This window comes from Penicillium expansum, assembly GCF_000769745.1.
Source record: "Penicillium expansum strain MD-8 chromosome Unknown contig40, whole genome shotgun sequence".
Classification (NCBI taxonomy): domain Eukaryota; kingdom Fungi; phylum Ascomycota; class Eurotiomycetes; order Eurotiales; family Aspergillaceae; genus Penicillium; species Penicillium expansum.
Genome location: NW_015971177.1, coordinates 12,029 through 29,257, shown reverse-complemented (window position 1 = coordinate 29,257; position 17,229 = coordinate 12,029). Strand labels below are relative to the sequence as shown.

The window sequence follows — 17,229 nt, the reverse complement described above, 5'->3', positions numbered from 1 at the left end:
TGATGTTTTAATGGACTCTTTGTTTGCCCCTGTAGAGCATGTATGGGTCGAGGTCTGATAGAGTATGTTGGTGCTTCCATGTTGCATTATAGTTGGGCGGTAAAAATATGTCTTACTCACCACATAGTGTAATTGGCATATACAAGTAATGGTCGTTTAAGTAATTTTTTCTTTTTGCTATATTTCTCTCCTCATTCTAGTACAACATAGTCCTTTCATCTTCCGCATGCAACCCTAACATGAATGCTTGCCTGTGCGTAGAAGGCGGTGTACGTGGAGGGGTTAAGACAAGGCACACTGGCAGAAAAACGAGGCGGGGTGACTCACTTGCAAGCCCTGAGAGGTTCCAAGGTTGTTAGTTGTAGTCAATTTTCTCTCCTACACCACTGGAGTCACCACGTCATGGATTTTCCTGCGGAAGAAGAACTCGTGCTCGCTCGGTGGAGGGAGATCGATGCCTTCAAACGCCAAGTTGAACTTTCGGCTGGAAAGCCTCGCTATGGATTCCTAGACGGCCCTCCGTTCGCTACTGGAACCCCTCATTATGGGCACTTGCTTGCTTCGGTAAGATTACAGCGAACATTTTGCGAATGAGCTGTAAGCATTTCTAATACTTTCTACTAGACAATCAAGGATGTGATCCCCCGTTATTGGTCTATGAAGGGATTCCATGTGGAGCGCCGTTTTGGCTGGGATACGCATGGTGTTCCCATTGAGTAAGTTCAGTTCAATTCAAGACAAGACTTGCTCAATATTGTATAGCTCAGGTTTGGCTGACACAATTTAGATATGAGATCGACAAAAAATTGGGCATGTCTGGTTTGCAGGCGGTCCAAGAGATCGGAATCGAGAAATACAACGAGGAGTGTCGGTCGATTGTTATGAGATACGCGACAGAATGGCGCCAAACCATCGAGCGATTGGGTCGCTGGATTGACTTCGATAACGATTACAAGGTGGGATCGAGTACTTCTGATTTTCCGCACCCTTGTGTTAATGCTTTTTTCTTGTCATTTAGACCATGAACCCATCATTCATGGAATCTGTCTGGTGGGTTTTCAAGGAGCTCTTCGATAAGGGCCTCGTCTACCGTGGATACCGTGTTATGCCTTACTCGACCGCCCTCAATACGCCTCTCAGTAACTTCGAAGCGCAGCAGAACTATAAGGATGTCCAGGACCCCGCCGTTGTTGTGACATTCCCTCTGTTGGATGACCCCGAGACATGCTTACTTGCATGGACCACCACCCCATGGACGCTTCCATCACACACCGGTCTGTGTGCTAACCCCAACTTCGAGTACGTCAAGATCTACGACGAGGCTACAAAGAAAAACTACATCCTCCTCGAGGCTCTTCTTCGGACTATCTACAAGGACCCGAAGAAGGCCAAGTTCAAGATTGTCGACCGCATCAAGGGTTCCGACATGCTCGGATGGAAGTACCAGCCCCTCTTTGATTACTTCTATGAAGAATTCAAGGACTGTGGCTTCCAGGTGCTGAATGATGAATATGTCACTGCCGAGGATGGTGTGGGTATTGTTCACCAGGCTCCTGCCTTTGGTGAGGAGGATTACCAAGTTGCCATGAACCACGGCGTCATTTCCGAGACTCGTCTTCCTCCCAACCCCGTTGATCCGCAGGGCTGTTTCACCGCTGAAGTCCGGGACTTTGTCGGCCAAAACGTCAAGGCTGCTGACAAGGGCATCATCAAGCTCCTAAAGGGCAATGGTCGTGTTCTTGTTGACAGCCAAATTACTCACAGCTATCCTTTCTGCTGGCGGTCCGATACCCCTCTAATCTACCGTGCTGTGCCATCTTGGTTTGTGAAGGTTAAGCCTATCATTCCTGACATCCTTGATGGCATTGAGAAATCTCACTGGGTTCCCTCCAATGTTAAGGAACGGAGATTTGCCAGCTGGATTCGGAACGCTCATGACTGGAACATTTCTCGGAACCGTTTCTGGGGAACGCCGTTGCCATTGTGGGTTAGTGACGATTTCTCAGAAGTTGTTGCTGTCGGTAGTATCGAGCAGCTTAGAGAATTGAGTGGCTATGAGGGCGAGCTCACCGATATTCACCGTGATAAGGTCGATCACATCACGATTCCTTCTTCGAAAGGAAATGGCGTTTTGAGACGTGTTTCGGAGGTCTTTGATTGCTGGTTCGAATCAGGAAGCATGCCCTTTGCAAGTGTCCACTACCCCTTTGAGGGTGCAGATGAGTTTGAGGACCGCTTCCCAGCAGACTTTATCGCCGAAGGCCTCGAGTAAGTCACCCATTTTCTCCCGTCTCTGCCGAGTTTCACACGCTAATATTGGCTTTTTAGTCAAACACGAGGATGGTTCTATGTACTTAGCGTTATCGGAGTCCACTTGCGTCAAAAGCTACCATACAAGAATGTAGTGGTGAATGGCATTGTCCTCGCAGAGAACGGTCTAAAGATGTCTAAAAGGTGTGTAAACAGCATCGCTATATGAGCATGACCTGAACCCTCTCTAATTATGCTAATTCTACAGATTGAAAAATTACCCCGACCCATCGCTGATCATGAACTCATACGGGTAAGTTCCGCAGTTCTTCGTCCCGAGTTGTTCATCTTCAGGAGTTTCCTATACGAATTTTCATTGACATTGTCTAAACAGATCGGATGCTCTTCGATTGTACATGATCAACAGCCCTGTCGTTCGTGCTGAGCCCCTTAGATTCAAAGAAACTGGTGTCAAGGAAATCGTCAGCAAAGTGCTTCTCCCATTGTGGAACAGCTACAAGTTCTTCGAGGGTCAGGTGACTCTTCTGAAGAAGACTTCCAACATCGACTTTGTCTTTGATCCTGCAGCAGAGAGCACTAACACAAACGTGATGGATCGTTGGATCCTTGCCAGCTGTCAATCATTACTCCTCTTCATTAACCAGGAGATGGCCGCTTACCGTCTGTATACTGTTGTCCCACGCCTCCTAGGGTTGATCGACAACACGACAAACTGGTACATTCGCTTCAACCGCAAGAGACTTAAGGGTGAAAATGGGGTTGATGACACATTGCACGCCCTGAACACTCTCTTTGAGGTTCTCTACACTCTTGTCCGAGGTCTCGCTCCATTCACTCCATTCATCACCGACAACATCTACCAGCGCCTTCTTCCCCACATTCCAGAGTCACTCCGCGCCGAAGACAGCCGTTGCGTGCACTTCCTTCCCTTCCCTGAAGTGCGCCAAGAGCTCTTTGATGAAGTTGTTGAACGCAGAGTTTCTCGGATGCAGATTATCATCGAACTCGGCCGTATCTCTCGCGAACGTCGGACTATCGGTCTCAAGACCCCCTTGAAGTCACTTGTCGTGATTCATAATGACCCGCAATATCTCGAAGATGTCAAGTCCCTTGAGCCCTACATTCTTGAAGAGCTTAACGTTTTGGAGCTTGTTCTCTCCTCTGACGAAGCCAAATACGACGTCGAATACTCAGTGTCCGCTGACTGGCCTGTGCTTGGAAAGAAGCTGAAGAAGGCTGTTCAAACAGTTAAGAAGGCTTTGCCTTCTCTCACTAGCAATGACGTGAAGGGATATCTCGCGGACAAGAAGATCTTGGTTGATGGCATTGAACTCGTTGAGGGTGACCTCGTCGTGAAGCGAGGAATCAAGGAGACCGACAGCTCTAAGGGCATGGAAACCAACACGGATGCTGACGTGTTGACCATTCTCGATGTGAACTTGTACGCCGAGCTGGCTCATCAGGGTTTGGGTCGCGAGATCATCAACCGAGTTCAACGCCTTCGGAAGAAGGCTGGTCTTGTTCCCACCGATGATGTGAAAATGGAATACACCGTGATCTCGGATCCGGACAACATTGGTATTAATGAGGCTTTCAAGTCCCAGGCTCAAGCCATTGAGAAGGTCCTGCGCCGCCCAGTTGAGCAGAGTGCATTTGGTGGCGATAAGCTTCCTACCGGAGAGGAAGAGGGCACCATCTCGCAGGAAGAACAGGAGGTGCAAAATGCCACTTTCTTGTTGCGCCTTCTTAAGCTTTAGAAAGTTAACCAAAAGAGCATATGTAGATATCAAGTCTACTTTTTAACTATTTTTTTTGTTGCTTTGAATGAAATTATATGGTCTTTCATCAATAGTTCACCTTCAATACCTAGCGTAGAATACTTTACAAATGCTCCTGCTTGCGCCGCAATACCCAAACAGCTCTAAATCTTTGAGTGCTTCTGATGTTTCCAACACATAATTCCAAGGAACCTTTCTTTAGCCCTTTCTGGACGCCGCCTGTTGGGGTTGGTTAGCGTGTCAAACGACACAACACTCTCTCATCACCTACCAGGTAGCAATCCTTCAGTCGCATAAACTCTTTGACGCACATATCTTTATGTACAGAGTTGTAATCCGTAACAACACACTTGCCATATGCCGCAACCTATCAAGCTAGTCAGTTTTGGCAATACGGAGATGACGTGAACACAAGCTACACACCTCTACGGAACATTGGGCTGAAGCCTTAGCAATCTTCTCGACTGGACGAGTTCTTCCCGGCATCTTGTAAGGGCGAAGTGAGGATGCAGCCCTGAAATGCAAAGTAGCTTAATGTTCCGATGTGAAGCCAATAGGACCTCCAAGGCTTGGAGATCAAGAATGTTACATAAGACCACGTGACCGTCCTGCATGTTTCTGTCGCGACAACCAAAACAACCGGCTCAGCCCACTGCTACTTCGATTGATGGCGCATGGGTTTGGTCTATTTTTCCTATTCTTTTGGAATTGCTGATTGCAGAGTGCCTCTGTCCGCGCATGTCTTTCATCCTCGGCGCTCCCCGCTTTCGCGATGATTTATTTGGTCCTGCAGCTCTATGACCCAGATGCGACAAGCGCGCCTTAAGATCGCGAATTTTCGATGCCTCCGATATCCTCTCAGCGTCGAGCCGTGACCGAAGAGATCTCACCGCTTTCAGACGATGGTATGGCGCAGTAAATCACTCGTTAATTCAATCAGAACCTGACCTCTATAGATGTCGGCTTTCTCTACCAAGTTATCGCTGCCGCCGAGACAAAACCCGAAGCGGATCGACTCCCTTTCCGGGCGCTCTTTGAAGCATACGACGAAGTCGTTGGCGAACATGGCGTCAACGCGGACCCAGGCCATGCATGCCTGCGCTTCCTATTTAAGATGGGAAGCAAAGGTGTACGCGGCGAGACTCTTTTCGACAAATTCGAAAATGCGCTCCAGCAGATGGGAATCGTAATTGAAATCGGCGATGACGGCTCTACGAACCTTAATGAGACACATGACTATGATCAATATACAGTGGATGTTACCCACAGCCAAGCGGTTGACCATGACCATGATCATGGGCATTCACCACTTGCGAATGGGGTACCACCGACACCCAAACGGCGCGCATCGTTCAACACTACGTACGACATTGGCGAGGATGCTACACAGAGAAGTGCAATCAATCGCCCTAGCTCTCGATCATCAATGTCGCGACTTGAAATTGGCAAGCCCGAGTTTTCTAAACCAAAACTGTCACCTACCTCGAGGCATGATTCTGGGCCTATCAAATCGCCAGATCGGACACAATTAATCAGCCAATTTTTGGATGTCGGTCGGCGATTGCTTAACAGGTTTGATGGAACAGAAAACAAGCACGGAGTAACGGAAGAACCCCCTTTGACTAATGGAGTAGTTGCGAGATCAGCCGTTGCTCGTGATCGTTCGAGGAGAATGGCCGAATCATCACGTCCCCGTCGCTCACCCTCGTACGATTCAGATACCTCTGAGTCCGAAGATATGCAATCAATCATGTCGCAGAGCCCAGAACACGATTCTTTTGACAAAGAAGAGGTACCGCCAGAGTTCATTTATCGCCCGCAACTTTCGGATCTACTTCGGGATGCTTCGACGTTCAACATGTACCGACAGCGATCGATTTGCCGTCGAATTTTGACACAATGGCTGAAAAAAGCCTTTCAGGCGCGACAGACCCGCCAAACAAGGGAAACACTTGCTGTCAATTACGATCGAGGCCTTCTTCTCCGGCAAGCGTTTGATCCATGGCGAGGGGTCATTCAAGAAAAACGCCACTCGGCTCGAACAGATCGGTTCTTCAAACACCTTGAAGCGCGTGCCTGTCGCGCACGGGATTTATATCTGATGACAAAAGCGTTCAGTCACTGGGCCCAACTCACGTCGGAAGAAGTAGCTCGGACCTCTGCTGCCCGGAGACATGTACTTGGCGTCAAATATTTCAATGCCTGGCGCGAGATCACTGCCGTCAATGAGTTGAAGGCTCAGCGTTTTGCGCTACGGAGGCCTTTCAATGCATGGCGGAAGAAGATCCAAGACTTGAAGGCAGCAGAGACACAAGCAGTCAGTGTACGCAACACAAAGATTCAAAAAGCAGCGTTTTGGGACTGGTGGTGGTGCTTCTGTGACCGGCGTGTCCTTGAGGTTTCCGATTACCGACTCAAAAGACGGTCACTTCTTTCCTGGCTTCGGAACTTGCGAACCAATCGAGAGCGCGACCATGAAATAGACCTGCACAACAAACGGTCATCTCTGAAGTCGGTACTTCAGATATGGTCTCAACAATCCAAATCCATTGCAGTTGCAGATCAGGAAGTCCAGGCTTCTCGGCGCCAACATGACCTCAGAGAAACCTTTGATGAATGGAGAATTCAGTCTCGGCTGGCCCCAGCTGCTTCTCGAGTCTCTGAGATGGTCGATACTAGGATTCTACGAAACGCCTTTTCACAATGGATTGGAAAGATCGAAATAATCAGACAGGCAGAAGAGGCAGATCGCCATCGAATACAACAAAACGCGTGGATCTCCTGGAATGATACGCTCCGGTGCTTGGCTCTTCGTGCTCGAATTGACGAGCGGATCAAAATGGAGGCGATGTACAAATGGATCTTAATGGAAAGATTCGAGCTGATGCGAAGGATACGCGAGCAACGCATCAAGCGAGAAGTATTTTCTCGATTTGTGACAAACACCCGGGACACTTACACTCGTTTACTGTTTCATGCGGAAGCCTATGAAGCCCATCAGGCTGAAAACTTGGTTCGATCTAAATTTGCTATTTGGCGTGATCAAGTGCAACTTCAGCGCGAGCGGGAGTATGTAGCATCTGAGTTCTACGCGCCACGGCTTGCAGCTGAGTCTCTCACGATCTGGCGATCCAAACATAATCAAGTGGTGAAGATGGAAGGATGGGCTCAAGATGCTCGATTCTATTTCTTGATGAAGAAGTTCATGAAGCAATGGCATCAGGCCAAAGTGGACTCTGGCAAACGACGGCGGCAAGAATCGTATGCTAAAGTTCGGCGGCATATCAAGGTCAATCTTGCGTCTAAGGCGTTAGCTGCCTGGTCATCAAAAACTCGTATCATCATGGAGATGGAACAACAAGCTGGTGATATTGATCGCGAAAAAGTGCTTGCCGACACGTCCGAGATATTCGTCCAATGGCACGGCAAAACAACCAAGAGAATTCAGGATTGCCAGGAAGCCGACGATTCCTATTTCCGACAACTCGCATTTGATCAGATGATGCAAATGTCCGAAACCTTCATCATTCGACGTGAGTTAGAAGACCAAGCAGACAATGTATACCGATTGCATGTTCTACGACTGGCGGCAGCTTCTCTTCGCAAGCTCAGCCTTCGTATCTTCCAGATGGGCAGTACCGCCGAGACCGCCGAAGCCATGCGGGAAAGAAATCTGAGGAAGCACTCGAGAAACATGTTCCGCGATTGGGTGGACAAGGCCCGAATGAAGCTGGAGGCTCGAGATTCGGCCGGTCCAACCTTCACTCCTGCACGAATGTCAACCTTTGGAAATGGCGATGGCGCCGGATCAGCGATGTTCGACCCCTGGTATCAAGAGCAGGCAGAAACACCCTTCAAAATAAGCGACTTCACGGCAACATCTCAGGCAACCTCCCAGGCAACCTCCCATGATCCGATCTCTGCAAGCCCATTGGCAACACCCAATTTCACGACCTCTCCCTCTAAACGGGCCGCCCGGGCGCGAGCCCTCGCCCAAATGTCCACCACCCCTGCCACACCCTTACGCACACCTTTCGCAAGTCGACTACTTCGGGCTGGGACTTCGACTGCTTTATCCACCTCTTCAAAACAGCCACGGACTGGTCGGCGAAGCTCAGTGGGAAATAGCGTCCGGTTTGTGGATGAAGAACCTCCCGAGTCTCCGACAGATGGTCGCAGGTCAGCGAATCGACGATCTTGACGTCCTTCTTCGGTATATGACCTCTTCGCAGCTGCTTTTCCTTCATGTACATCAGCGATGGTTATACTTTGTTTTCTACCATTCCCTGTCGATAGGTGCGATCATGTTTCATTCAATGCATCATCCGGCGCAACATATAGCGGGTTCAGGGGTTTCTGGGTCTTGGGTATACTCTTTTTCACTTTTGCCACGATTGAATGTGAAACTCAAATTATGAAATGGTCTTTTTCAAAAAAGTTGTAGTGCAAGGCAGGTTCGTTCAATGAGATGTGTAATAATAATAATCCACTAGTTATAGCATTTACTCGATCCGATGTCAGATATAGGTAAATGCTTATCGGGGAGCTCTGTAGCTATCCCCCAGATAACTTGGAGCTCTTTGAATACAAATTTATCACTGTAAGCAATAGCAATTGCTGAATCCACAACATATTTATATTACCTAGCTCCTTTGCGTTGTTCAAGTCGAGGGTCATCAGTCATACCGAGTGGAGCGGAAGCGTAATCGACTGGGTCTCCAGGTCTCTCTTCCGCCTTGTCCCCTGCGTGCGTCCAGACAACTCCCCAAACACCCTTCTTCTACACCCCGTTTCCCTTGCGACTCTGGCTACTCCCAGACATAATAATCTTTGAGCTGGCAATGTTGTAACGTGTTTTCAAGCGCAACGAGCGTCAAACTCCCGAACCAACCACCTCTATGCGAGCGGTACTGCCGGGGAGGCCCCCAGCGAAGCTCCAGGCGTTCAGCACGGCGCTGTGGGATGGTCTTCGTGTTGTTGTAAGTACTCTGAACTCCTGCCAAATTTTCGCTTCAGCTCTGCGGCTCGTTTGAAGTCCCCTGTTGCTGACCCTTGCCCCCGCGCGTTTTCCAATAGGCATACATCTCCGGCCACGCGCTGGTTATCCTCGGCGGTCCGCAAACGCTCCTCCAAACGATCTACGTCGACGATACAGATACGCTCGAGGCCGTAGCTTTTGACGAGACATCTGGCAAGATTGCAGTTTGCGGCGGCCCTGATGTGTTCGTGTACCAGCCATATGGCATCCAAGGCGAGACTCTCAAGGTGCGCATACAACCCCACTACTCGGAGCTTAGTCGACCAGCAACACATTCTCATAATGGCAATAACATTGATGTTGACATATGGCTTCATTTAGTGGTCGCTCCTTTATACATTCCGCGCCCCCGATGACGACGAACCGATCTATACTTTATCGTGGGGTTCCTCGAACGAGCTCCTGGTGGGCAACTCCCGCCTCGCCCTTTGGTTTATGAACGACGAACCACGCCTTGTATGGAAAAGAAAGCTTGCAACCCCCGTGAAATTCGCGCAATTTTCCCCAGATTCATCCTTGATTGTTACAGTAGGGCATTATGACCGCTTAGTCAAGGTATGGAGACGACTTGCCTTTGGCGCAGACGAGGTTCGGTTCGAGAACTCGTATCTGCCTCATCCGAATGTCGTCACCGGGATACACTGGCGGTTACCTCGGCACCCCGAGCAATCTATGGATAATGTGCTGTATACATTTTGCGCCGATAACAAGATTCGAGTATGGGCTGTCACGGACCTTCATGCGCTTTCTGCTCTACAGTTCTGGGCAGAAATAGACATGGGTGAGTCGGTACAACCTAGACATGCGTCCGATGAGGACCAAGGACCGCAACGGCGATATGGGTTTATCTTGGATAGCCGTGACTTCTGTGTTGCGACTGAGCGTGCTGTTCAGAGGACTACAGGAAACAAGGAAAACCATGCGCTAGAACACATAATCGAGGTTGCAAGCAAGGCTCCGGAGATCTGTGTTGTCATTGATGGCCAGGGCCACATGTCCGCTTGGGCTTTGGAAGATATCGGTTCTAAGGCGAAAACAAAATTGAGCGTCTTCAATATTCTCCATGTCGAAGGCTTGGACTTGGGATTTGCATTGGATCAGTTACCACAAGAAGACTATGCTCAGATTCATGCATTCCAGAGTACAACATCTGACGACAAGCTCAGCGTTCTGGTCCATCACTTCGACGGTCGGATCGAGTGGTATGATTCCCATGTGGATGTTCTATTTGATCCTGCACCCCGCACAAAAAGAATTACTCAAACGGCTTCTTGGTCTGGCCATACTGCCCCTGTGAAAAAGATCGTCCGGAATGCGATTGGAGATACACTGGTGTCACGTACCAACGAAAACAAAGCCACTGTATGGACACAGCGGCGTCGAGACGGGGGATCGATCTTAGCACACAAGAGCATCCTCCTCTCGGATGAGCATATTCATCGGACATGTGTGCTGGAGAACAGTGATCTTCTCGTCAATCTCCACCACAATGGGGTCTCCCTATGGGATTTCAGCTCAAATCAAGCCAAGAAATTGGCTTCTCTGCCATTCACACTCCCCGGGAAGCCACTATGTGTGCTGCCAATCCCCAGCACCCAAGCGACTCCAGGCATTTCCTATGTAGCAACGATATGGGCAGACATGCACGGAATCGCGTGGGAAATACGAGGCCCAAGTCGGGAAGGCCATAAAGGGAGCTTTGTAAATGGCCATGACTATCAATTACGAGAATTTTGCACTTTTGACATGGGGCTTAGGGAGGATGTTGCATATATCCTTCCTGTGGACCCAGCAGGCCCCAAAACAGAAATATCGGGGTTCTTCGATTCTTTTTCTGCCGACATTGCTCTCACTTACACCCACAGTGGAGTTGTGCGGACATGGACAGCCACGGTCGATCCAACGTATGCGAAGGTCGATTGGCTACTTCAATCCACCGTTAATACAGGCATCACCAACCCATCTATGGCTAGTGGAAGCTCTATTCGCAAGGCAGCTCTGGTTGACGAGGACCGGACTCACCTCACAATTTGGGACACCAACAATGCTCAGCTGGAGTTTGAGGAACATTTTGCTTCACATGACATTATCCGGGATTTGGACTGGACATCAACACCAGACAAACAGTCCATCTTGGCGGTGGGATTCCCACACAAGGTTGTCCTCTTATCTCAGCTGCGCTATGATTATCTAGATTCCCGGCCTTCGTGGACACAAGTTCGGGAGATCTGGATCCGAGATCTCACACCTCACCCTATAGGAGACTCTTGCTGGCTAAATAACGGCCATTTAGTCATTGGGGCTGGCAACCAACTGTTCGTTTATGACAAGGATATTGATGTTGGAGATCGTCTAGTGTGCGAGCTCCGGATGCCGTCCCGAGGGCTGTCGTCTGTCGATATGTTCGACGTTGTCAGCCGGCTGAATGGCCCGTTGCCTGTATTCCATCCACAGTACTTGGCACAGTGTATTCTGTCTGGGAAGACTAGCTTGGTACATTCGATTCTCTTGAACCTACATCGCAAGCTGAAGTTCTACACCGAGGGCGACGAGTTAGATGGTTTCCTAGAGATGCCGGTAGAATATTTCTACAAGCAAGATGTAAGTGCACATCTTTTATATTTTTCCCAATACTAACAAAATTCAGGGGTCCCAACAAGCGATCTCCAAGGAAACGCGCTCTTCCTACGTCGACTCCACTGGTGAAGAATTGTTGTCTGTCGTAGATGAGAACACCGCGGCCGCGCTCAATGAGAGTTTAGCACGGATCGCCTTGCCGCAGCTGTCTAGCCACGAGCAATTCCGCTTGGCAGATACCATTGAATGCGTTGCAATGGTTGAGAAGCATCGGCGCTCAATGGACGATAATGCAGCACGCTATCTTTTATTCTTCCGACAGCATATGCTGCGGCGGACTCAAGGAGTCGCCAACAAAGACACTGTCTCATGGCGAGAGATCGTTTGGGCTTACCACAGCAGCAGCCAAGATATTCTCACAGATCTTGTCTCCCGGCAATTCAATGGAAAATTGACTTGGAAGGCTGCTCGTGAAAGCGGTCTCTTCATGTGGCTATCGGATCCCGTAGCTGTGGTGCGTGTCTGTCATATCATTTCCTTGGCCACGGACTAACCGGTTGATTAGAAGGCACAACTCGAAATCCTTGCCCGATGTGAATACACCAAGACGGAAGAGAAAAACCCTATTGACTGTACTTTGTATTACCTCGCCCTGGGAAAGAAGAACGTCCTTCAGGGTCTCTGGCGTATTGCACACTGGAACCGTGAACAGGCAGCAACCCAACGTTTATTGGCAAATGATTTCAAGGAACCACGATGGAGGACATCTGCGCTCAAAAATGCTTATGCATTGCTTGGAAAGCGACGATTTGGTAATTGGAACCTCATATTGTTTACTACTGAGCACTGCCAGCTAACACTCAATAGAATATGCTGCATCTTTCTTCCTTCTCGCCGATCATCTACGTGACGCTGCAAACGTCATCATAAACCAGATGGGTGACATCCAGCTCGCGATCGCAATCACTCGAGCCTCAGAAGGGGACAACGGACCGGTTCTTCGGGAGATACTGGAAGAGAAAGTATTACCCGAAGCCGCTTCCGAGGGCAACCGCTGGATGGCCTCTTGGGCTTTCTGGATGCTTGGACGACGGGATATGGCAGTGCGGGCACTGATTGTGAGTCCTTTTCTTCTCCGGCCGCCAGCCCCCAACTAATCAGATCTAGTCCCCGGTCGAGACCCTCCTATCACCAACAACGACCCCAGCCACCCCGGGAAGTCCGGGGCGGGTAACCCTTCAGTCCAAGTCATATCTTTCCAACGACCCTGCCTTGGTAGTCTTATACCAACAACTCCGCGAAAAGACACTCCAAACCCTGAAAGGGGCCTCCAAAGTGCGACCCAGAGAAGAATGGGAATTCATTATCCGCAATGCCCGACTTTACGACCGTATGGGTTGCGACCTGCTCGCTCTTGATCTGGTACGCCACTGGGAGTTCCTGGGCGGACTCCCTACTCAGGATGCATTGAAGCCTGGTACCTCCCTAGAGATGGATGAGAACGGAGTCGATTACCGAAAACTGCTCCGTCGGCGGAGCAGCCTCGTAGTTGCTGATATGCCGGTGCACCGAGCAGATATCTTGCAGAAACCTGCCGTTTCTGAAACCACACCCGACGAGCAACCGATGAAAGAAGAACAAAAACCGAAGCCCAAACCACCACCTACGATGTTTCATGAGCCGGATGCCAATTCGTTGCTGGACAGCTTTGGGTTCTAGGTTAGAGACGTATTTATGTTGATGCTGTACTATTTCCTGGATATACACAAATCCAGTTACTACTGAGTGAGAACCCGGGATCTGGGACACATATCTTAGTATCTCTTATGTCCAAGCAGTTAAATAATAGCGGACCTGTGAGAAGAGAATCCATGTAGTCATCATCACTCTAATGGCTCACGTGACTCGCGTCCATAGAAGGGTCCCAGGAAGCTCCAAATCTACGGAATAGAAGCTTCACAAATTTACAAGATACACCAACGTTATACAACACACTTCCTCATTAATCGTTGTTGACCTTGAAAAGATAGGCGGGGGAATTGACCCAGAATCAAATCCGGCAATTGGATGGATGCTATCTACACAGCACGGGCCTTGATCCCCCCCTACAGAATATGATGCCGCAGATGACTGGAGAATACTTGAGGAGGCTGGTATGATGTCAGTCACCATCTACCAATCAGCCTGACAGACATGTCATGCTTTGATCATGATTCGACCTCTCCAAAATTCTGTACGATGTACATTCTACTAAGTACGTACAACGAACATCTGTGCGATGTTCATCCTACCCCTCTCACACAATGATCAACGATGCCTAGTCATTGCAAGGAGAATGCTACACAGAAGCGGTCAAGATGCGTGAAGACGAATCGAGTTAGCCATACGGAGTACAAAGTAGAAAAATCTGCAGAATATTCCGGCTGACAATTGTGCTGAACCCTATTGAGCTCACTGGTTGCACTACAGCCCGTAGCGCGCTTTAGCTACTCCAGTAGCCCCAGATGGCTGCAGATGGGCTCCAGATAGCCTGGTGGACTACCTATCCTAGTGCGATCGGCGCCGCCAATCTGCGCTATTACATCGCAATCGCGCCGATCCTTCAGCTGTCCACAAACTTCTTGTGAACGATGGAGACTTAGGCCGAGCGCAAGATTCCTCTTGCGCCAATGGCCCTGGTCACCTCGATCTGCCGATCGGGAAACAATGCAGACTTTCATGCAGACTAAAATTGAGAGCTGATTTTTTAAGACTCCTTCCCCCGCCCGCCGAGGGCCTGAAGCTCTTTTCCTCTCTGGCTTTTCGATATTTGATTTTGTATACTAGTGATATCCCCCATCGTTTTTGCCCCAGCGACAATGCCTACCAAAATCCCAGGACCGCCCGGAGTTCCCCTCTTGGGTAATATTTTTGATGTCAACCCCAATGAGACGTGGAACTCACTCAACAAGTTGGCCAAGGAATTTGGTATGACAGCAACCCGTCCGCGGACCCGGGCAACTTCTAGCCCCAACGAGTAATCACTAATTTCATTAGGCTCCATTTTCAAGATCAATGCTCTCGGCCATGAGATCGTATTCATCGGCAGTGTCGCTCTGTTGGAAGAAATTTGCGACCAGACCCGATTCCGCAAGTGTGTTACGGGACCAGTAGTCGCAATTCGATATGCCGTGCATGACAGTCTGTTCACAGCATACGACTACGAAAAGAGCTGGGGTATCGCCCACCGGATCATGATGCCTCATCTTACGCAATCTGCGACCGACAACCTCTTCGTTGACATGGCGGAGGTCATCCCGGACCTGACCAAAAAGTGGAGCGCAGGAACCAAGACACGGACCCTGCTCACCAGAGACCTAGACCGTCTCCTACTTGCATCCTGCATGCAATGTTTCTTTAACCAGCGCGTGCACGTGCTTGAAGGCGCTGAGCCACCTATGCTCAGCGCCATGGAGGGCGCCACCATGGAGGCGATGAAGCGACCCACCCGCCCTAAGCTACTGAACTGGCTGTACCAGCGCCGATTCGAGAAAGACACGAATACCATGCGCGGGTTCGCTGCGCAGGTAATCAAGACCCGGAAAGAGCAGCCAGAGACTGCTCGTAAGGACATCCTGGATGCGATGCTGAACGGCGCCGACCCAGAAAGTGGCGAGAAGCTCTCCGAGTCGCAGGTTATCGATGAGATCATTTCAATCTTCATCGGTGCTGCCACAGCACCTAACCTTGTCTCCTACGCCCTGTACTACCTGATGGAGAACCCGAGCGAGATCACCAAGGCGCAGGAGGAGATCGACCGTGTAGTCGGCGACGGCAATATCGACCTGGAGCATTTGCAGAGCCTGAATTACGTCGAGGCCATCCTGCGCGAGTCGATCCGTCTTTCTGCCACCGCACCTGGCTTCAACATCGAGCCCATTCCCTCCGACGATAAGAGCCCTATCCTTCTTGCCGGTGGCGAGTACCAAATTGCTCACAACCAGCCTATGATCGCGGTTTTGAGTCAGGTCAACCGCGACCCGGCTGTCTTCGAGGACCCCGAGGCCTTCAAGCCTGAGCGTGTTCTAGGTGAGAAGTGGGATCAGCTCCCTGCTGCCGCAAAGAAGGGCTTCGGCAACGGCAAGCGTGAGTGCATTGGCAAGCTCTGGGCTTGGCGGTGGTCGTTCTTTACTCTCGCCAGCATTATTAAGGAGAACACGTTTGAGCTGGCGGACCCCAAGTACAAGCTTGAGTCAAATGGTGCATTCAGTATCAAGCCGCTTGAGTTCTACGGTCTTGTTAGCTCACGGAAGTAATTTTTCTTTTTTTTTTCTTTATGGTCTGATGGGATTGGGTCAGGGGACATGAAGTCAGTAATGAATTTGTCGATATACTCCAACGTTATTATGAATGGATCTCAGAATGGAACGAGCTTGAGTTTAACTCTATTTTTATCCTTAATTTCATCTTTCATCTTTACTTTGAAACATGCGTGGTTCCTGCCCGGCTGAATATGGACTCGTTACGTGGCGGCTACGTAGTGGGCGATTGCGTATGTTAACGCCACGCAGAAATCTGAAACTCCCCAAGTAAGAACCCCAAAAATAGAACTTGGACCTCCTCGAGTTCTACAATGGAAAGAAGCACTTGAAAGAATGTGTTATATTTTGTATAACCAAAAAAGAGGACCAGCCTAAAAGTCTCTATATTGACATAGAAGCAGATACCATTCCAGCTGGGTATAAACCATCCTCCGAAACAGAATGATCCATGAGTCTATCTTCAAAATCATATAAAATCAAATCTCAAAGAAAACAAAATTTATCCGCTGTAATCAATAGTAACAGCCAGACGAACGGGGCCAGAGGACAAGTTGCCACCAATGCCACCGACATCAGTCTCAGCGGAGGTGTAAGCGTTGTTGACCGTAGCGGCATCCTGGGTGACAGAAGAGCAAACAGAGCCAAGGGCATCACAGATCTGCATACCAGAGATGGACATGCCGGCATTCTGCGCAGCAATAACCGACACATCGAAGCCAGACCAGCCATTGTTGGTGGTGGAACCGAAGTCGAACTCGCCCCAGGTGGAAGCGTAGCCACCCAGGGTATCGGTGGGGATGGTGGATCCGGCGGCGGCGGCCCAGCCACCATTGGAGTCCTCATCGAAGGCAATGTACTTGGTCTCGCCGGCGGCAAGAGTGAAAGTGTTACAGGCGTTACCGTACCAGCCTGTCATTCCGCCATCAGGGCCGTACTTGTTGAAGATGGCAACGGTCCAGTCCTCGGTGTTCGAGCCAGTGAACTGCGCCACGTACTTGTAGTTGCTGGCGGACGAGGCGTCAACGGCGATGATGTTGCTGCCGTAGGGATTGCCCACGTTGCCTTCGTATGTTGCGCCTGAGCCTGATGAGCTGGTAGAGCTGCCGAATCCAGCGGTAGAGTATGAGCCGCTAGAGGGTGTGGCGGTCCAGCTACTGCCGCTGGCGGCCGAGGTTGCGGTGGCCTGGCGGCGCTCGATGGCGGGTCTGGCCAGGGTGCCGGTGGTGAGGGCTGCGAGCAGCATGAGGGACTTGGCGAATTGCAT

At 49.9% G+C, this 17,229-nt stretch overlaps 5 protein-coding genes across 5 annotated transcripts; 3 read left to right on the top strand and 2 right to left on the bottom strand.

Moving 5' to 3' along the window:
• Window positions 1-402: 402 nt before the first annotated feature.
• Window positions 403-4,028, top strand: PEX2_012010 (isoleucine--tRNA ligase ILS1; the record flags this gene model as incomplete). Its single annotated transcript, XM_016738478.1, has 7 exons — window positions 403-564; window positions 625-716; window positions 788-956; window positions 1,019-2,268; window positions 2,329-2,454; window positions 2,519-2,563; window positions 2,645-4,028. 7 exons carry the CDS (start codon window positions 403-405, stop codon window positions 4,026-4,028), a joined length of 3,228 nt encoding a protein of 1,075 aa, XP_016602784.1.
• A 253-nt stretch (window positions 4,029-4,281) lies between these two features.
• PEX2_012000 (uncharacterized protein) lies at window positions 4,282-4,535 on the bottom strand (the record flags this gene model as incomplete). Its single annotated transcript, XM_016738477.1, has 2 exons — window positions 4,282-4,416; window positions 4,473-4,535. The coding sequence occupies 2 exons, from the start codon at window positions 4,533-4,535 to the stop codon at window positions 4,282-4,284; spliced, it is 198 nt and encodes a 65-aa protein (XP_016602783.1).
• A 355-nt stretch (window positions 4,536-4,890) lies between these two features.
• On the top strand, window positions 4,891-13,383 carry PEX2_011990 (RAVE complex protein Rav1 C-terminal; the record flags this gene model as incomplete). The annotated part of the gene is made up of 10 exons (XM_016738476.1): window positions 4,891-4,954; window positions 5,006-8,228; window positions 8,697-8,796; window positions 8,912-9,028; window positions 9,126-9,314; window positions 9,409-11,688; window positions 11,735-12,178; window positions 12,230-12,476; window positions 12,532-12,782; window positions 12,832-13,383. 10 exons carry the CDS (start codon window positions 4,891-4,893, stop codon window positions 13,381-13,383), a joined length of 7,467 nt encoding a protein of 2,488 aa, XP_016602782.1.
• Window positions 13,384-14,522: 1,139 nt separating this feature from the next.
• On the top strand, window positions 14,523-15,959 carry PEX2_011980 (Cytochrome P450; the record flags this gene model as incomplete). The annotated part of the gene is made up of 2 exons (XM_016738475.1): window positions 14,523-14,631; window positions 14,701-15,959. 2 exons carry the CDS (start codon window positions 14,523-14,525, stop codon window positions 15,957-15,959), a joined length of 1,368 nt encoding a protein of 455 aa, XP_016602781.1.
• A 505-nt stretch (window positions 15,960-16,464) lies between these two features.
• On the bottom strand, window positions 16,465-17,229 carry PEX2_011970 (putative allergen; the record flags this gene model as incomplete). The annotated part of the gene is made up of 1 exon (XM_016738474.1): window positions 16,465-17,229. The coding sequence occupies one exon, from the start codon at window positions 17,227-17,229 to the stop codon at window positions 16,465-16,467; it is 765 nt and encodes a 254-aa protein (XP_016602780.1).